The following is a 20,042-nucleotide window of genomic DNA, read 5'->3' on the forward strand; positions in this document are numbered from 1 at the left end:
TGCCTAAAGGAACCTGCACACCAAGTTTCAACCCAATCTGACCAACGGTTACAGAGTTTTAGCAATTTGCAGGGTTTTTCCTTTTTTCCCCTTATTTGCATATTTTTGGCACTGACATGTTGATTTGAAGAAATTCACATTTCCACCCCTAGGTGCACCTGTACACCAAATACTAAGACAGTAGGTGATGCGGTTTAGCTGTTTTTGATGTGGACGGACGGACATACATACATACATACATACATACATACATACATACATACATACATACAGACATACATACATACATACAGACATGCAAATGGCATGCAAATGAACTGATTCAGCTTATACGATTACCTCACATTGGTATACCAAATGTGAGCTAAAAATGTTCAGTTTCATAGTAGATATATTTTATTGCAGATTGTGAGTTGTACAATGAGTTGTACAAAGAAAGTCGTCGATCAGTCTGCAGCTATGATGGTGCGCTCAAATACATATTGAGAACATAAAACAATCGAATGACATGCATGTGCCATTGACACCAGAGCACGTGACTCAAAACGGTTTGACCTTTAGTAACAATCCGATGTTTATCATCGCAAACTATCGTCTACAATATGTAATGATAGTAATTTTAGGAAAATTTTCAACCATCCCCTTTCGGACATTTAGACAACAAAAACAATTTAAGGGGGTGCTGCACCCGACACAGCGTATTTTGCTCAAAAATCACTTTTTTTGCAAATGTTCATTCAATTTTAATTAATTTGTTAATCCATTATTATAATGTTGTTGGGGTCACCGTTTAGCTTGTAAAGCAGTCGAAAGTTGCGTGATAAAGAAGTGTTAATTTATGGAAATGTTTGCAAATCACCCGATTTCCTTGCTTCTTTCCTCCCAATTTCAAAATTTCCAAAGAATTTAACTCCACTCTGGCTGGGTAATTTTTTTTAAATTTTCACACTATGTCCTTTAAATTCTATAAAACAAAACGAGTATTTTGTTTGGCAATAAAGTTCTTACATTTTGAATAAGATGCATCTTAATTTCGCTAATCATGATGTTCATCACTTTTTTGACTGTCAGTCTTTCAACCCTTGCCATTTTAGAATGAAGATAGATAATGCAAAATAAAATGGCAGTTTTTTCTACATATACTCTTCTTTCAAGTGAAATATTGTATTTCAGAAAATAGCGTCAAGTTTTTGACTTAACTCATTTTTTATCATTAATATCAAAATTGAGATTTTTACCCAAAATATACACCATCTTCATCCTTCGAGTAAACTACTGCTACCATACTAAACTTTAGAGTCTCTGTTTTTTGAAAATATATAGTATAATGGGATTTCCTTTTCATCTTTGGTGAGAAATATTGCTTTGAAAAAAATTGTGTTGGCAACATGCAGCTTCACATTAATTAAAATAAATAAACGGAAAACATTGAAGGCATTCGCCTATCGAGTCACGTGACTTATCCTCAGTAAAAAAGTTGTGGACTTCGCATTCTTTACGAGATATCGCCCTCTATGGCCTATGAGATGTCGCTCAGTAATAACATAACGAGGTCAAAACTTTGGTCCAGGGGAAAAATAACAAACTTATCTTGCATTATGTCCTCGTTTGACTTGCCATTCAGTTTTTAAATTGGGACCGAGAGATAAGATCCCGTCACTGGAAATGAAACTCTTGGTAAAGGCTCGTGTGTCCATTGCACGTTTGCTTAAAAACCTCAACAATGAACTTATTTTGCGGACAAAGTCAAGGGCGGCTCGAGGTCGACGATTCCGAATAGTCTTAACCACCATCTTCGCATCAGAACTTTATATTAATTCTCACAAACTTTAATAGCTTTTATCTGATACTACGGGGCCACTCTGCATGATATGGAAATGTATTGTGGTGATAAAATCGACTTCTCGCCACAGCAAATGTTGGAGATAGGGGTCTGTTTTAGTTATAAACGCGATTGGAACTAATTTGAGATAATTGGTTGGTGAAGTAATGTCGATTTAATCTACAAATGTTATCTCATCTGCTTTTCTTTTGATATTACACACTTGTTTTTATGAGCATTTTGCGATATTGCAACATTCAGCTATATGGCACCGAACACTTTTGAGAAATTTGCACAATATGAAAATCCAATTATCCCAAATTAGTTCCAATCGTGTTTCATAGTTTTCATTGCAAGAAGTTCGGTTTGTTTGTGACACGAGCTACATTCAAGCATATTCTTATCTTTTCAGGCACCTCTGGTATAAAATTAGTGTATAACCTAAAAATTTAGTACTCGTATTTGCTTTGCCTGTTAAAATCCACCATTTTGAAAACATGGTCCATCGCCTGAGATTTTTATGATTCTCTTTGGTGGCAAAATTCTATTTAGGGTACCCAGAATTGTCCTAACTTATTCCAACTTGTGCGAACTCAGAATGAGAGTGAAGACACGAAACACAGCGTTACACTATTTTCGAATAGGGTTAATTATTCCACGCGTACGCTGATTAGGGTATAATGGGGTTTCTGAATGGTACAACTACAGTTAACAGTTGACGGTGGAGTACCCAGGTAGTGTGACTAGTCCCTTGCCACTGCGCCGGATCTTGAAGAGCGCCCTCACTCATTCTCTTGACAACGTCCTTTTCGTATCCAACAGGGTGCCAACTCAGCGGAGCGCAGGATCTCTTCATTGTGTAATAGTGGCAGGCTGAGTGATTTGCGGTTATGTACCCGTAGACGTCAACTTTTTCACACAAGCGCAGCATTATGAGAATCCCTATAAAACAAAAATAAAAAGTCGACTTCATAGGCTATGTTGTTACTCATCCAGCAGAAAGTTGGTGGTCTTGAACTTCCTAGAAGTTTTGTTATGGTGCCCCGAAACTCCCGTCTAATGTCGTGCTCTGATTTTTCGTTACAGCAATAAAGCTGCTCATTTGACTGTGAATGGACGTTAGTTTAGAAAAATCGCATCAACAATTGTAAGAGCTAAAGTTTACTTTTGTATTCAACAATTACCTGTCGTCGAATACAAAAGTAAACTATTTTTATGTTTTTAACAATTCGGGATTGTTCATGACTTCGATATACTTGTGGTACTTGAACGATAAATGCAGTCTCACAAAGGAAATCGTCCCCTTGTTCACAATGCCATAAAGCATCTCATGCATAATCAATTGAACTCATAAAAAAACCTCTGAAGACCTTCTTTGGCCATGAAAGATTTTGTGAGCTCTGATGGGAAAAAGCCACATGTGAAAGTGTAATTAAAGCAACCTACACTCGCCACCCTTTACAGACAGAGTCTTTCTGTTCATTCAAAGTTAATGAATAGTCCCGATGAAGAAAACTTCTTAGATTGTTGCGAAACATTTATTTAAAATCAAGCTCATGATGAAAGACTGGGGCAACTTATTTAGGTAATATGCGCCTCGAAAGTGAATGACTTTAAATTTAGCTCTTGCAAACTTAATGAAACTTTTAACCATTGTCTTACCAAATCAAAAATAAAAATCAGGCGTCACTGTGCAAAGTTCAATACTAAAGAAAAGTATCTAACATTTACTGATATTTTCAATTCAAAATGGCCACAATCATTGTGTTAACTCCACGGTTGAAAATAAAATTTTCTATTTTTTAAAAGCTAAGACTGAAATTTTTTCTCAAACTAACAGCTTCAAAACATGAGCCCCCACCAAGCGGTAAGACCAGAAAATTATTGTAAAAATTTGAGAGCCCGAAAAGCTGTCCCCGAGGTGCATTTTACCTTAAACCCTGATTTCAACCACTTCTTACTATTTTTACGGAAGTGGATTTCGTCGGTTTATGTAATGTTTACCTCTACCCAATGTCTTAAGGGTTTTAACTCATGTCTTTTCATCGTTATTTTATTGCAGTGTAAAGAATTTTTTTAAAATTAAGCGCTGCAGTTGCTACAAGGTGCCGGAAATAACTGTGATACATCTATGTCTGTCAAAGTTCAAATTTCTTCAGTAAACATTTCTTGAAAAGCCTCCCCATATGCTTACAAAGTTTGCTTTTACAGATAGCCAAAAGGCGTAGTATAGTACTTTCTCCATGTTGGTTTAACCCTTCAACGCTTGCCGCAAATTCTCTGGCTCTTGTCATGGGCCATTTGCAGAACTGATGATCTAAGTAATCTTATTGGCCAATCGAGCGATTTATGGTGGCGTCGTTTTATTAATATGAAAACAACGGCTAGACTAAAAGATCCGTCGGGGGGGTGTAGAGAGCGCCCTCAAGCAACGGATCTTTCAGTCTACACAAAGGCCTGGTAGACAAGAAAAGGCAACCTCACCTGTAAACCCAGAGGTTGGCACTGTCTTTGTTATATCCTTGTCTGCGTGCTCCTGTATCACGTCCCACGCTTTCCACAATGATATCGGGTTTATCATGCGAGGTTTCAGTCGCGGGTGACGATAACACCACTGGATGTAGTCGATGAAAAACTTCTGCGTGCTTTTGTCTGAGTACCACTGAAAGGCAAGGTGATACAGCTGCTGTCAGGTGGTCTGTTTTCACGTTTTTAGGGAGAGTTCAATGGCAAGTATTATGAGAGTCCTCTGTTCGCCTTTAGATCTTATTCTGTCAGCAATCTGAGCTAGAGAAGAGACAGTGATTTTCTTCACAAAGGGGAGATTAAATTGGAAGAACGACAAATTGAACATGGCATAGGAAAAAATACTCTGTTTAAACTGTTTATGTTTTCGTTAAAATACGTTTTCTTGCAGTTTCTGTGCGACCCCATGCACACAAATATTGCGGTAATGTTTTCACGATTGACATAGCTAAAACACCAAGCTTTTGCTGTAAAGAATAAGGAGCAAGATTGATAACTTTACAAAGGCAAGCGTACACAGTTAGTAAAGATCATCTCCAAAAGCTATTATTCTGACATTTATTCAGTTATTTTCATCATATATCCAAATATTCGTAAACAACGAACAAGAATGATTAAACAAAGACTGCAAATTCATCATAACATATATATTACATGTAAGTGCAGACACTCACAAAACATTAAAACCAGTGGTATAATACACAACAAGCAGAATTGTGATAAAACAAGAACACAATTAAACATTCAAAGAGACTATAATAAATAAGTCCATGCAAATACATGGTAATCATATCCTTGCAGTAATCTAACGTAATGTATATACACAGATATGTGGACAGACAGACAGACAGACAGACAGACAGACAGACAGACAGACAGACAGACAAACAGGTATAGGGATCGACTGGGCGACCCGCCAAGAGAGTGAAATCTTTTCAGCTTGTACCTGGTATAGATTTCCATTGTAGGGTCCAGTTCTCCAGAGAAAAAACATCTGGTTGACATTTGCTGCCATCTGTTCAAACTCTTCGACGTTCTTTTCAAGCACCTGACTGTTTACAAGGCGTACTGTCGTCTTGGTGCCAACGTCCTTTTCGTGTCCTTCAGTGGGCGCCATGTTGAAACGAAGTACAGCGTCGTGTGAATCTACATTCAAAAAAAAACATGCATGTATGTTATGACGAGTTTTGCCATCTCTTTTGCATCGTGATGACGTCATACGTGCACACAGACGAGATAATGTTCTCAAATAAACGTCCTCATATATCTTTGGATAATAGGCCTAATACTAACAACAACAACAATAACAACAACAACAACAATAATAACATCAACAATATTAACAACGATTGCCATCATCATCATCATCATCATCATCATTACGAATCGAAGAATCTTTGAAACAGTAGAAGGGATATCTTTTATTTGATATATCTGCCATATATATTTATTTTCTTGCAATATAAATACGAAGGGGGCGTTCACTTATAAGTGAGGGGCCGGCAAAAGATGGGGATCAGCTTTAACAGGACAACTATTAAGAGGAGAACAATGTTTTCTTTACATAGCACAGCGGGATGAGGCAACTTCCGAGTTAAAAAAAAGTCCATCGTATCAAAAACTGGTTTCGTAGAAAAATATAAAAAACATTCTTGGAAATAAAAGGCTTCCATTCTTTAAAGTTGGCAATATCTGCAAAGATACAGCATATGCTGTAAGCCTATTTACTTGTTCTGGAAAAAACCAAGGTCATTGAAAAACACTTTTCCGCTCAGATGTTCACATCAACACAAACCGCATATGTGTAATGGTCATTGTTATTGTTCAAATTTTAATCTAATTCGAGAGGTTAAAGGGACAAAGTCGGCCTTTTTTCATGAATTTTGTTTGATATGAGATACCACTTATATTGATTGACATGTTGAAAGGTACTGAATGAATGGGTAACCATGCATATATTCGACCCCGGTGTTAGACACGATAAGCGAAACCATAGCGATAATGAATTAATGATCATGACCATTAATTCATTATGGCGATGGTTTCATTTAATTTGTTTAAAACCGGGGTCAAATATATGCATGGTCACCCATTTGTTCATTATCTTTCAACATGTCAAACAATATAAGTAGTATCTCGCATCAAATAAAATTCATGAAAAATGGCCGACTTTGTCCCTTTCATATTATATATATATATATATATATATATATATATATATATATATATATATATATATATTATTTTTTTTATCATTTTTTATCATATTTGTTTTTCAACACATTTACATCTTTTAAGTATTGACATTGAATTTTACCCTGTATTTTTACCACTTTTTTATTTGATGGTGATCATATTATTTAAAACTTTTACATCTTTTTTAGAATATTGACACTGAATTTTACCCTGTACTTTTACTAGTTTTTTATTTTGATGGTGAATTTTCACTTCAGTAGAGTTCTATTTTCTCCTGGCTTAAATATTTCAGTACCGGTTGGTTTTCCTACAGCTGTCTCTCCACTTTCTAAGACATTGTTGTTCATTTGTATTGTACACCGGATTGCATATTTCTTACGTCTGCATGTGATGTACATCGCATTCAATATATGCAAATCAGCTTGTAGGTGTCAATCACCCAATGCATTTCAACCTCTGCTCTGGTTGGTTCAGTGTCATTTCCATCTTGACAGTCAACAAGTGAGTACAGTCTTGCGTTGTTCCACAACTCTTTGTGTAGTATAGATCGTGTTGAGTCCGAGGTCCAGTTACCAGTAAAAGTACTTTTTTTAGAGTTTCGCTTTTCGAGTTCGTTTCAATTTTTTAGCTTCCTGTATTTTCTTTCACATGCTTTATAGTCTGTTATCCGTTTATTTCAGTTTTTAACCCTGATGAAGTGGGATTAAGCCCACGAAACGTCGGACAATAAAATTTAGTTTGTAGTGAAGAACACTGTGTCCTAGAGTTGGTGCTGCTTGACCTATCCTGTCAATATTGAAAAAGGCTTGTGCCAAGAGAAACGTGAGACTTCATATAGCCAGAAAATCTGCGGCCTTATCAGACATTAACAATATAATAAATATCAGTGGAAAAGAACTCACACCAGCTGCCACAACATTGCTCAACAGAGGCTTGGGATTTATACCCACACCAAAATCCTGGGACAAATGGAAATTCATTGAGGATACTCACTCATACCATCGGCGATTACGATTAAAAGAGTTCTTTCACGACACTGAAAATGACTGTGAAAACAATACTTGTGATCTCCCAAAAGAACTGAGAATACCAAGTAAATGGACTCCACGAACAGGTAGGGATCAAATGCTCGATAAATACTGTGAAACACAAATGAAAGAAGTATTGCAATACAAGTCAGATACGTCGTCCCGCAGAGACAATATCACTAAAGAACAGAGACAAGAAATCAGAAAACTGAGGGATGAACCGTCTATCTATATCAGCAAAGTCGATAAAGGTGGCTCTGTTATCATTTGGAATAGACAAAGCTATATAGAAGTTATGAAAGAACATTTGTCGGACATTAAATACTATCAACAGATTAGTGAAGATTTGACACCTACAGTTCATGCTAAAATCGTCGAACAAGCAAAGAAAATGGAAAATAATTCAACAATCTCAGCCACAGAAGCAGCAGCTATTTGCTACGAACACAACATCACTACTCCGTATATGCATGGTTTGGCAAAATGGCATAAGATCCAGAATCCTGATACCAGCCTCCATCGTAAACCCCCAGTTAGGGCTATTATCTCTCAAATCAATAGCCCTACACAAAGAGCATCCATATGGCTTCATCACAAACTGATGGATATTGTACCACAGTATTGCAGGGAATTAGTCAAAGATTCCACTGACTTCTTACATCAACTCCATCAAGCAAATTCCTCACAGATTTCAACGTTACCGGCGGACTCTCTTCTGTTCAGTTTGGATGTAATCAGTTTATATCCCAATATCCCGATTGATGAGGGCCTGGAAGCACTTAAACATGCATTCGAAACATGCACCAAATTCAACGCTACCAATACTGATGACATCATTGAGTTAGCCAATATTGTCTTACGTAACAATGGTTTCGAGTTTTGTGGAGAACATTATATTCAAATCCATGGGACAGCCATGGGTACGCCTTTCGCTCCTATGTACGCCAACATTTTTATGAGCTGGTTCTGGAGAAAAACCGAAAATTATAATGATCAACCCGATCTGCTCAAAAGATTTATTGATGATCTTCACGGTATATGGACACTCGGCGAAGACAAATTGCTCCGATATCACAAACACCTTAACAGTATACACCCATCTATCAAGTTCACTTTGGAGTATGGTAAAACCAAGCAACATTTCCTCGACATTTCTACAAGCATAGTGAACGGGAAAGTGGAGACTGATCTCTACACCAAACCTACTGACAGTGGAAGATATTTGTCTCCCTCTTCACACCATCCAAGACACATCTTCAACAGCATTGTATACAGTGGAGTTATCCGATTGCGCAGAATATGTTCACTCGATATGTGGTTTGATCAACGGGCCAGTGAATTCAAGGACAGACTGATCAAATCTGGTTACCAGGGCAACAAAATACAAACCATTATAGATGAAGTTCGTAAGAAACCAAGATCATCCTTTCTCCGTTACAATAAAAAGCAATCCATGGATAGAGTGGTTTGGGTCAACGACTTCAATCCTATGCGACCAGACGTCAGACAACTAGCCAAAAGACACCATAAAATCCTGCAGCTCTCTGAAAGAATGTCTATGGTTTGCCCTACACCTCCCCTCATTTCGGACAGAGTTTGTGCCAATCTTGGCCAGTTGATTGTAAGACACAGATTACAACAACAACAACAACAACAACAACAACAGAATAAATGGAGCTCACGGCCATGTAATGATACTAGATGCAGAGTAATGTGTTCACAGATGGTCACCACGGACAGCATAACAAGTCATAGCAACGGTAAAACCTTCAAAATAAAGGGACAGTACAACTGTAATACTGAAAATGCCCATTTATTGTGTATTTGTGATATTGCTTATGTCAGTATGTTGGCCAAACTAAAAACAAAATAAGGTACAGAATGGCCGGTCACAGAAGCATGATAAAATGTAAAAACAATGATCTCGATAATCCAGCACTATTTGTAAGTCAGCATTTTAACCTTCCCAACCATTCAGTAAAGAATATGAAAGTCATTATCTTGGAAACGGTTCATAACAGTGATCACAATGGTAAAAATTCTAGGGACATTGTTGAAACAAAGTGGATATTTTTACTTAACACCATGTATCCAAAGGGACTCAATAGAGAGTCACCCATTCCTGCTATAGTGTAGCTTTTTATTCAATCATTGACTTTCGGGTATTTTTCACCCTCCCTGTCAGTTTGACTACATACGGGTGATACCTTATTTTTATCACATTTTTTATCATATTGTTTTTCAACACATTTACATCTTTTAAGTATTGACATTGAATTTACCCTGTATTTTTACCACTTTTTTATTTTGATGGTGATCATTATTATTTAAAACTTTTACATCTTTTTTAGAATATTGACACTGAATTTTACCCTGTACTTTTACTAGTTTTTTATTTTGATGGTGAAATTTTCACTTCAGTAGAGTTCTATTTTCTCCTGGCTTAAATATTTCAGTACCGGTTGGTTTTCCTACAGCTGTCTCTCCACTTTCTAAGACATTGTTGGTTCATTTGTATTGTACACCGGATTGCATATTTCTTACGTCTGCATGTGATGTACATCGCATTCAATATATGCAAATCAGCTTGTAGGTGTCAATCACCCAATGCATTTCAACCTCTGCTCTGGTTGGTTCAGTGTCATTTCCATCTTGACAGTCAACAAGTGAGTACAGTCTTGCGTTGTTCCACAATTCTTTGTGTAGTATAGATCCTCGTGTTGAGTCCGAGGTCCAGTTACCAGTAAAAGTACTTTTTTTAGAGTTTCGCTTTTCGAGTTCGTTTCAATTTTTTAGCTTCCTGTATTTTCTTTCACATGCTTTATAGTCTGTTATCCGTTTATTTCAGTTTTTAACCCTGATGAAGTGGGATTAAGCCCACGAAACGTCGGACAATAAAATTTAGTTTGTAGTGAAGAACACTGTGTCCTAGAGTTGGTGCTGCTTGACCTATCCTGTCAATATATATATATATATATATATATATATATATATATATATATATATATATATATATATATATATATATATATATATATATATATATATATATATAGTAACATGCAGACGATATACATAGCCGAGCACTGCTATTGCCATCATGACTTTATATATGAAAATGAAGAACACAGATAAAATTGTCAAAATTTACTCTGGTATTGACACGGGGATGTCGAATTTATTTATCATGTTATCTTGATTTGGTGGCATTGGTCAGATTCACTGTGGTTTACTTGAAGATTGAGAAGACTTTGATGGCCTATGCGCCGGCTACCTGGCGACACTATTGAAGGCCCCCTATATCATGCCATTAGCTGTTTACGCACATCGTTACATTACCGTTTAATTTCATTTTCGACATGGCAAGTAACATCGGACGGCCATGAAGTGAAGACAAAGACACAATAGTATATATATTACACAACAAATAGAGCTGTTTACCTATTTCACTACCGAGACCGCTCCCATTCATGAACGACGAACTAGCTATGACTGCACAACTCTTGAACCTGTTTTCCAGACTCTCAAATCCACTGTCAGCTGGGAAATACTCGGCAAGTCCCATTTCCATGAAAGGGCTCGTATTCTGATCCAAAATGGCAAATTTGTGTCTTCTCTTTAGTTTGCATACCAGTTCATCGCCTCCTGCTCTGTTACCGATACTTCCAACGTAGCGAACGCCATTTCGATTATGCTTGAGGGGTTTGAAAGACGTCCTTTTAAATTGCGCCTCATATTTTCGTAACATGCTCAGTAATTTGGGGTCTCTTAAGTTGGGTAACTGAACGTCAAGGTGACCATTAATGTTCGCCGTATCCGTTGTAGTCCTCTGGGAGCGAGGGAGTGACGTCGGTAACTGGAACGCCATCCATTGTTTCCTTCGATGAAAACTGAAGGTAGCTATTACAATCACATTGAAGGCGATGAAAGCCAGCAGGGCTAAGCGGAGCCGATATAGAGGGGCCGGGTACAATGCCATCCTCGCGATGAATGTCGAGAAAAATGCCCCACACCTCCTGTAATTGCTAGGCTTGCTGTCTTCCCGTAAGTCCAGAAAAGAAAACTCGGAATATCTGTGAACAAAAACATATTACGTTATTGAACCCACCTCTATGATGAACTCTACTCATCAGTATTGACATACTGTGTCATATAGATCTTGATTTGGTTATTATTATAGGATCAAAGTAATTACACATATAGTGGCGTTGAATCGTTAAAGGGAGTGGTCGTCGGAACTGCGCATGTGCAACATTCTTGTTTACAAACAATGTATTCCATGCACTATATAGATACATCACGTCAAAATAGCTGCGACATTTAAATTTTACGATGTACATTATGACAAACATATTTTAACTTTCGTCAATCGCCAACGTAGCTTGGATACAGTGTTTATATCGGTCGTAGTGGTCCCAAGCGACCTTTGAGCGCCGTTCGGACGACCCCTGCACCGCCCTTTAACTGTGTTGATCAATAAGTGTATCGATAATATTCATTTGCTTGTGTGCACATGCATTTTGCACAGTTGCCGATTGATGAAATGTTTGATTCAAAGGGATTAGTTTAACTTTGATTTGATATCTTTTTCAATATTTTTGTACTTCTGTGCTGACTGTATTTTGTTTCATGGTCTCCTCCCTGAGACCAGTCGTCACCGTAGCTTGAATCTGAACCCGAGCCGATTGCTTTCTGTGACATCACTTGAATTCATCAACCGCCAACAATAGCAATGAACACAAAGGTAGAACGCGCGCCCAGGGGACAGATATTCAGACTCTCAAACTTTCATGATTCTTTTCTGATCTACCACTTGTGAGGGTTCATTTTGAAGCTCTTGGTGTCAGAAAAATTGTAACCGTCTAAGTTTGAGAAAAATCGAAAATTTTATTTTTCTCCATAGCGTTAACACAGGGATGGCCGCCATTTTGAATTTCAAATATCGGTAAATCTTGGGGTAATTTGTATCTCAAGAACCAAAATTTGCACGGTGACCCCCGATTTTTATTCTTGATTATGAAAGAGAATTGTTGAAGCATTCCTTGAGGAAAGTTTTAGCTGAAGTTTAAGTATTTCACTTCAAGGTGCATACTACCTTAAATATGCAAGCTCGGTGTACTTTATAGGGACTGTGTCTACAAGGTGAATTATGAGTATTAAATAAAAAAACATCAAGAATAAGAGATGGAAAAGTATTCGGCTGTTCGTCCTTGAATTGTCTGAAGGTGTGAGCCTAATATTTGCGAGTCTATCATTTTACACTGACTCCATGTTTTGCCTATTTATCAGGTCCCGATGCATTTTCAATGCTTTGCTGAGATCTACGTGAGTTTTGCAAGAAGACTGCTTTGTACTCTGAAAGAAAAACAGCATGCTTCAAATGACACTGTTGTTGCACTGTGGCTGGTCGTATCCGTTGGAACTCATGCATACAAGCAACAGCAAGGCTTCAATGCCTTGCTGAGATCTACGTGAGTTTTGCAAGAAGACTGCTTTGTACTCTGAAAGAAAAACAGCATGCTTCAAATGACACTGTTGTTGCACTGTGGCTGGTCGTATCCGTTGGAACTCATGCATACAAGCAACAGCAAGGCTTGTAAAACAGTACTTATATGGAATCTACAGTTGCTCTGAATCAAGCTTAATACAATATCTCTGAAATAATAGAACATAGTGGTAGCCATGATACAGCGTTTGCGACTATGGAATTAAAAAAAATTAAAATTGGCAAAATTAGAAGCGGCATTCCGAGGAATAATTTATTTTGCCTTGCCTAATGTTGACAAATGCCGTCGAGATTGGTTTTCTAGGAACTGCTTCCCCGGTCCTCAACGTATGGTTTCCCTTGTGTAAAATGGCAAAGTAAAAATTGGAACAAAGAAAATACAAATTTGTCACGTGTTACAGTCACTGTTTTATAATTACCACAGAGGCCCGAGAATGGTCACGGTAAAACAAGAATAAGAGAAAGGTACGAGACTATTCTTGTTGTTTTAAAGTGCAAAGTTTGTTTGTTTAGGTTTTTTTTTGCGGCGAGTAAAGGATTGAATTTTTCTTGCTTTTAAAACAAAGATATACATGTCTTCGGATGTCTAGCTATACGCAAAGCAAAGCGCTTTAATCATTATCAGACTTACCTGTACCCTTCCTTAATTATATGCAGGAAAAAAACCAAGATGATATATATATATATATATATATATATATATATATATATATATATATATATATATATATATATATATATATATATATATATATGTATATATATATATATCCATGGTTAAAAAGTTCGTGAAATATGCAAATTAGTAATTAGCTGATGTACTAGTATTAGAGGTAAATGACCTTTGACCTTTACAGATTTTATATCATAGCTTTTATAATATCATTCTGTAGCAAGTTTCAACAATGACTTTGACCAATAATCTAGGTACTAGTTTATCTTTAATTAGGAAAGTTCTTTAAATATGTAAATTAGTAATTAGCTGATGTGACAATTACTGTAATTTATGTTAAATCATAGTATCTTCGATGACTGTAGCAATTTTTAAGTTTCAAATTCGATATACACACGTCCCTAATTATGAAAGTTAGTTAAATATACAAATGAGCAATACCATCTGTACCAATATTTATAAGACCTGATTTTGTCATTCTGTGAATATTTGATTCCTAAAGACATGATTATGCAAATTAGTATTACTTATGCAAGCCACGCACATCCAAAAACAAATCAGCTTGTTCCATCAATTCCCGAACACAATATATTTAAGCAATAAAGCACACCCAGCGACGGTATACCAAGAGATTTTGACCAGTTCACGACATATATGCACGTTTTAGTCTCTGCGATTTGCAAGTGTTTTAATTCCCGCTGGTCGGTCAGTGTTTTACTGTATTTGTTTTTACTATTGCAGTTTTTATTCTCTGCTTTTTAACAAGTATTGTATCTCCCGCTGGTCGGCCTATTTCTACTATATGTGCACGAGCGATAGCGAGTGCATATATGAAGTGAACTGGTCAAAATCGAGTGGTATACCGTCGCCGGGTGTGATTTATTGCTATTATATCATAACAGTATATTGAAATTCTGGCGTGGAACGTCATAAACAGAGTTTTGCTCAAGCTGAGAGCTCGCGCGTATGCCAGCCATGGTATATCCCCAATATACCACGGTTCTTTTCGCATCTCGACCAATCAGATCGCTGCATTAGCGCAATCGATATACTGGTATGATATAATAACTGATATTTCATTTCAGCCGATGAGTCGCGCCTAAAGGCTATCAAAGAGACTTAGAGACGGGTAAACTGACGGACGGACAACGGTACGACATCAATAGCTCACGCCTGTGAACCCGTGACCTTCAAATTATCTGCACGAATATTATACACTTGTATTTAAAAGATGTGGAGGATTCAAATAATACTGAGTCACTGATAGCATTGTTAGTTGGTCCAGGAAAATTGAACATGTGATAAGGTTCGAAGTTCCCTTCTCTCATTAAATTTGGCCGCAACGATGAGTGCCATCTTCTTGAAGAGAGAAAGGTCTTACCTGGTTTCATCCTTCACGAGAGAGAGAGAGAGAGAGAGAGAGAGAGAGAGAGAGAGAGAGAGAGAGAGAGAGCGTATGTACTATCTCCGTGGAGAGAAAAAATTTACCTTCTGTCACATGTTATTCGCACGGTGAAAGAAATTCACGGCAGAAAACTGCAGCACCACAAGCTATTTACGCCTCAATGACTGTTTCAAATGTCACGACGCTACCTTGCACAGGCAGAAAAACATCCAAACGACACGTATGCGTAACAATGTGTTGGCGCATCTTGTGGTTTGCATATTGGAGGCCATTACAATCACATTGTTAGATATTTACATGCAAATTACAGCTGTAACAATATCAGTTTTGCCTTTAGGGACTGGTCAGTTTCTTAAGCCTGGGGGTGGATTCATGGGGGGGGGGGGTCACCCTGTTTTTGACTTTGGTGATGGGGGGTCACCATGTTTTTGAAATGCCCAATAGGGGGGGGGGGTGTCAGTGTGTTTTTGAATTTTAACACAGGCTCATCATTGCCTAAAATGCTAGTGTCAGCCATAAATTTCATCATTCAGTTGTATTTTTCGGCGCGCCCTTCGGGTGCGTAACTTTAATAATCAGTCATATTTTTCAGCACGCCCAACTTTAACATATCAAGCAAACATACATCGGAGATATCTGTATGTTCAATATTTCAAGCTCATTATTTTAATATATCAGACATTTTTCTGCATGCCCTTCAGGTGCATGACTTTAATATACAAGGCATATATATCAGCGATATCAGGATGTTTCATATTTTTCGGCGCGCCCTTCGGGCGCCATACCTTAATAAATCAGAGATATCTTGATGTTTGCCAAGTGAAAGTGTACCATTCCATGAAATCTGCATTTCATATGAAAGGATGACAAATTCCTGATACTTTTCTGTTCTCTCTATGAGAATTCAGTATAAGAAAGCAACATGCACAAATATTTCACAATATATATTTGATACAGTGACTTATTTTAGAGATAGAAAAATGACAAGATATCTTTCCTTCTCATTGATGCAATTATTTTCCTTTGTTTCACAGGTTTTCTGTAGAAAGATGCTTTTGTATGAACAAAATAACAGTTAAAAAGGCAGTTTTTGTCATTATTAGCTGTGCTTTTATGGTTTCAATGTTACAAGAAAAGGTCCTCTCAGACACTGTACACATCAGATTTGGCTAAAAAAGCTCTCTATGGCTCCTCATGAGATTTAATTGGATGGTTGGCAAGTCTTAACACCAATCAAAGTTTTTGATTCACTGCTTTTTCCTCTTTGATATTAATGATTGACATCCATTTCTGTACAACAGTTCAGGACATCTGGTTAAGCATAGAAAGTGTGAAATACATTCACAGCTCATTCAAAATGTACTGTATTCAAACTTTAAGATTGACACTTTGAAATTCCTATCTTACAACTGACATGTCAAAAATTTCATTAAAACATAGAATGACTATTTAAAATATAGATATATGTAAAATGTAATATATATATATATATAATATATATATATATATAGTATATATATATATATATATATATATATATATATATATATATATATATATATATATATATATATATATGTATATATATTATTTATGTCCACCTTTTGTTTTACCTATGTCGCGCCCCGGGGGGTCACCCTGTTTTCGAAATTTGGAATAGGGGGTCACCCTGTTTTCAAAATTTGGAATAGGGGGTGGTCAGCCACTTTTTGACGTCGGCAAAAAATAATCCACCGCGCCCCCCCCCCCCCAAGGCCGCAGAAACTGACCAGTCCCTTAAGCGTATTTTTACAAGGACCACCGACTGGACATCGACGTAAACCATGCGCCTCTTTACGGCAACAGCTTAGCGCTACCCTTGATTTTTTGCGTAGGTCAGCGGAGCGGAAATTATTGCTCTGGTTCGCGAGAATGGGAAGGCAGTGCTGTGGTTGATAGCTCGGAACATTAAGCTGTGTCAGTGGTGGGCAAGGTTTACAACTGTTTTTTTGGGGGGCAGGCAGGCAGGCTATAGATACTAGAGGGTGGTGGGCATTATAATTTGGTGGGAGGGCATGCTTTTCGCACATGCTGCTGGAAGGGCAGTTTAATACGAAGAGCTTCACTCTCCCCGCAAAATTGTATGGTCAAGGTCAAGAATATGTAAAATCAGTATATCAGCCTAAGAAACATGCTTTGTGATGATTTTGTAAAATTGACTGAATTTACCAGTTGCTGCGCCTGACAGATCCAAATTAATGGAAGAATTGAAAACGAACGTGGATGTGAACCCCCTCCCACAATGTCCTCCATAAAACTCCATGAGCAGTAAACCATGGACGAAGCAGCATCCATGGTAAAACCATGGAGATACCGCCACGGTAAAACTAACTCGCACTTGAACGTCGAAACATGGTAAATAGCCCTACGAGAATGGCGAGAGTGTCCGGCTTTGGCTACGCCACCTCCCACCTCCGGAGTTGGGAGGCGGCGTAGCCAAAGCCGGACACTCTCGTCATACTCGTAGGGCTAGCTAAATGGGAGAACAATAAAGTCGCACATTTGATGTTGTCCTCGTGTAAGGCTGCGTTCACAAAAAAAACGGCTAGGGGGGCTGGAGGAATTCAGGGGGGATTCGAAAATTTTGGGGATAGTGGAGGGGGGACTTGAAAATTTTGCTCTACCTGTAGGGGGGGACTTGAAAATTTTTTGTTCCCGTTTGAGTTTTACATTTTCCAATTCCAAGTTTTTGTAGGTAATTCAATGAAAAATGAGTACCATTTTTTATGTCATCAAAATTTTGTAATGTTAGTAATAATTTAACAAAATCTAGAACCATTTTGTCACATTTCACGACTTTTATCTCGAAAAAATCTAAACGTGTGATTTGTCGTAAAAAAACAAACTCGAGCCTTGTAACAGGGTAGAAGCTGCAACTGTTGATAATTTCTGCAATATTTCTATGTAATATAACAACTACAGTTTCTTGCTATCTCCCTACAGCATGCTCAAACACACACTATTTAGTTGTCGACAAAGCCTGTATATATTTAATATAAATATGTATATGGTGATAATTTAATTGGAGTCTAGACTGACAGTCAGTTGTCAGTGATACAAATGCATGGTAGACATACATAGGCTGTGATAGCAAGCTGAATACTGGACAATTCAACATGCTGTAGGGAGTAGAACAAGAACGCAGTTGTAAAACTGAACAAAAATATTGCCAAAATTATCAAAGTTAATACAGCTACTGCCTATGGGTAGTGTCACTACCATTAATGCTCTGCTACTGCAGTGTCACTGTCACTGTATACCTGAACAGTGACAGAGATAGCTCTGACCCTGATGTACATGGTAATTGAAGAAGAGTTTGGGTCAAATGATGCTCATGACAGTGAAACATACTTGTACACAAGATTAGGCCAGAGAGCAACACATGGAAGAACACATAGAAATTTATTAATTCTGGCATATTAAAATAATCAAATATTAAAGAAAAAAGATGGGGTCACTACGCTTGATTTTCTAAATTTTCTCATTCTTGTTATAAAATAATACAGAAGTAAAACTTTGAACAGTAAAGACTAAAAGAAAAAATATGTTACCAAATGGAATTATTTATTTTTGTAACCAAATTTGCAATTATTACACCCAAAATTTCAGAGATTAAAACATTTATTTGATGGAATATTTTAACCTTCCGGTATTGTCAATTTTGAGGAGCATCTAATTCATATATGTCTTGTAGTTTTGAAACAATTTTTGGTAGGTCACTGTGCAATACGGCAATTAGCCAGAATTCACAATTGTCCTACTCTCTCGTGATTGTCATTTTGTGTGCTCTTCAGCAGGAGCAATTGACCTGGCCAGAGTTGGATTAACTCAAGTTGGCTTTCAGACCAATAAATCTAAAAAATTCACTGATGCATTTAAAGAACTTGCCTTGAGAATATGACTATACAAAGTGCTAATACAGGTAGTGTTGAACACCTGTGAGCAGAACGGCGCAATACATATTTATTTTTTCTGCGCTCACATCCTTTACAAATATGCGGGCCTGTGATAGTTGGGGGGTTTTGAAAATTTTTTACCATATAGGGGGGGGGGGGCATTTGAAAATTTTTAAGGGTCCTTAGGGGGATCTAAAAAAAAAGATTTCAATCGAGATTCCTCCAGAGCCCCCCCCCCCCCTAATTGTTATTTGTGAACGCAGCCTAAATAATGTGTCTCTACATGTGATGAGTAACAGGGAAGATTTGTTCAGCCTCATGAGGTTCATCTGTCCGGACCTTTAGCGAGGTTGAATTTTCGCGTACATTCACTTTATACCGATCGATTGAAGCTAGGTCATACACTAAAAGATGAATCTTACCATCTTTTGTTGCGTGACCTCGTTATTCATCGATTGACAATGGTAGTGTAGCTGATTGTGGAAGTGAACGACACCTACTGTGATTGAGTTGCATACACGGTACCGTCTTCGACGGAGGGGCCCTTCGACAGTGGTCCAGCCGTCTACTTCAGTGCAATGCATGTAGTCCTAATGTCATGGATGGTAGGGTAGGCCTACAGCATGGAGCTACCAAAAGAGAACCAATGGTACCTCGGATCCATGGGTACAGCCAGCGGAACTTCCAAGGCAAGAATGTGAAAAGCACTTCAAAAAGCCATGGACGTAAATAAAGACTGTGATTGCGCATGTGTCAATACATGAACATAATTATCGACTACAAGACAGAAATACATACAGAAGGACGTTGCAAGGGCGACAACAGCAAAGAACACGCCACTACTTCATGGTATGAAGTTTACATCGCACCTCCATTCACTGACCGACGATTGACTAACACGCAGTTGTAGCCCCTGCAGGAGCCTTTATGTCGTCCTTTCACGAGTCTGAA

The 20,042-nt window shown here is 37.7% G+C and overlaps 2 protein-coding genes and 1 long non-coding RNA gene across 6 annotated transcripts; 2 read left to right on the forward strand and 1 right to left on the reverse strand.

Annotated features, from left to right (window-relative positions):
* Positions 1–373: 373 nt before the first annotated feature.
* On the reverse strand, positions 374–20,027 carry LOC139137335 (beta-galactoside alpha-2,6-sialyltransferase 2-like). Of its 4 annotated transcripts, none has more exons than XM_070705372.1 (5): positions 19,890–20,027; positions 11,014–11,645; positions 5,295–5,494; positions 4,307–4,484; positions 374–2,764 (listed from the first exon to the last, which is right to left on the reverse strand). In XM_070705372.1, the coding sequence occupies exons 2-5, from the start codon at positions 11,549–11,551 to the stop codon at positions 2,493–2,495; spliced, it is 1,188 nt and encodes a 395-aa protein (XP_070561473.1). In that variant the 5' UTR covers positions 11,552–11,645; positions 19,890–20,027; the 3' UTR covers positions 374–2,492. The 4 variants fall into 4 exon arrangements, with proteins under 4 accessions (XP_070561473.1, XP_070561471.1, XP_070561472.1 ...); XM_070705370.1 differs by having other exon boundaries at positions 19,592–20,008; XM_070705371.1 differs by having other exon boundaries at positions 11,014–11,643; positions 19,514–20,008.
* On the forward strand, positions 6,861–9,445 carry LOC139137752 (uncharacterized). The gene is made up of 2 exons (XM_070706018.1): positions 6,861–7,045; positions 7,225–9,445. The coding sequence occupies exon 2, from the start codon at positions 7,670–7,672 to the stop codon at positions 9,443–9,445; it is 1,776 nt and encodes a 591-aa protein (XP_070562119.1). The 5' UTR covers positions 6,861–7,045; positions 7,225–7,669.
* Positions 9,915–10,491, forward strand: LOC139137338 (uncharacterized). Its single transcript, XR_011553370.1, has 2 exons — positions 9,915–10,238; positions 10,421–10,491. It is a non-coding gene; the product is annotated as an uncharacterized lncRNA (long non-coding RNA).
* Positions 20,028–20,042: the final 15 nt, after the last annotated feature.

Source organism: Ptychodera flava, chromosome 7, assembly GCF_041260155.1.
Source record: "Ptychodera flava strain L36383 chromosome 7, AS_Pfla_20210202, whole genome shotgun sequence".
NCBI classification, from domain to species: domain Eukaryota; kingdom Metazoa; phylum Hemichordata; class Enteropneusta; family Ptychoderidae; genus Ptychodera; species Ptychodera flava.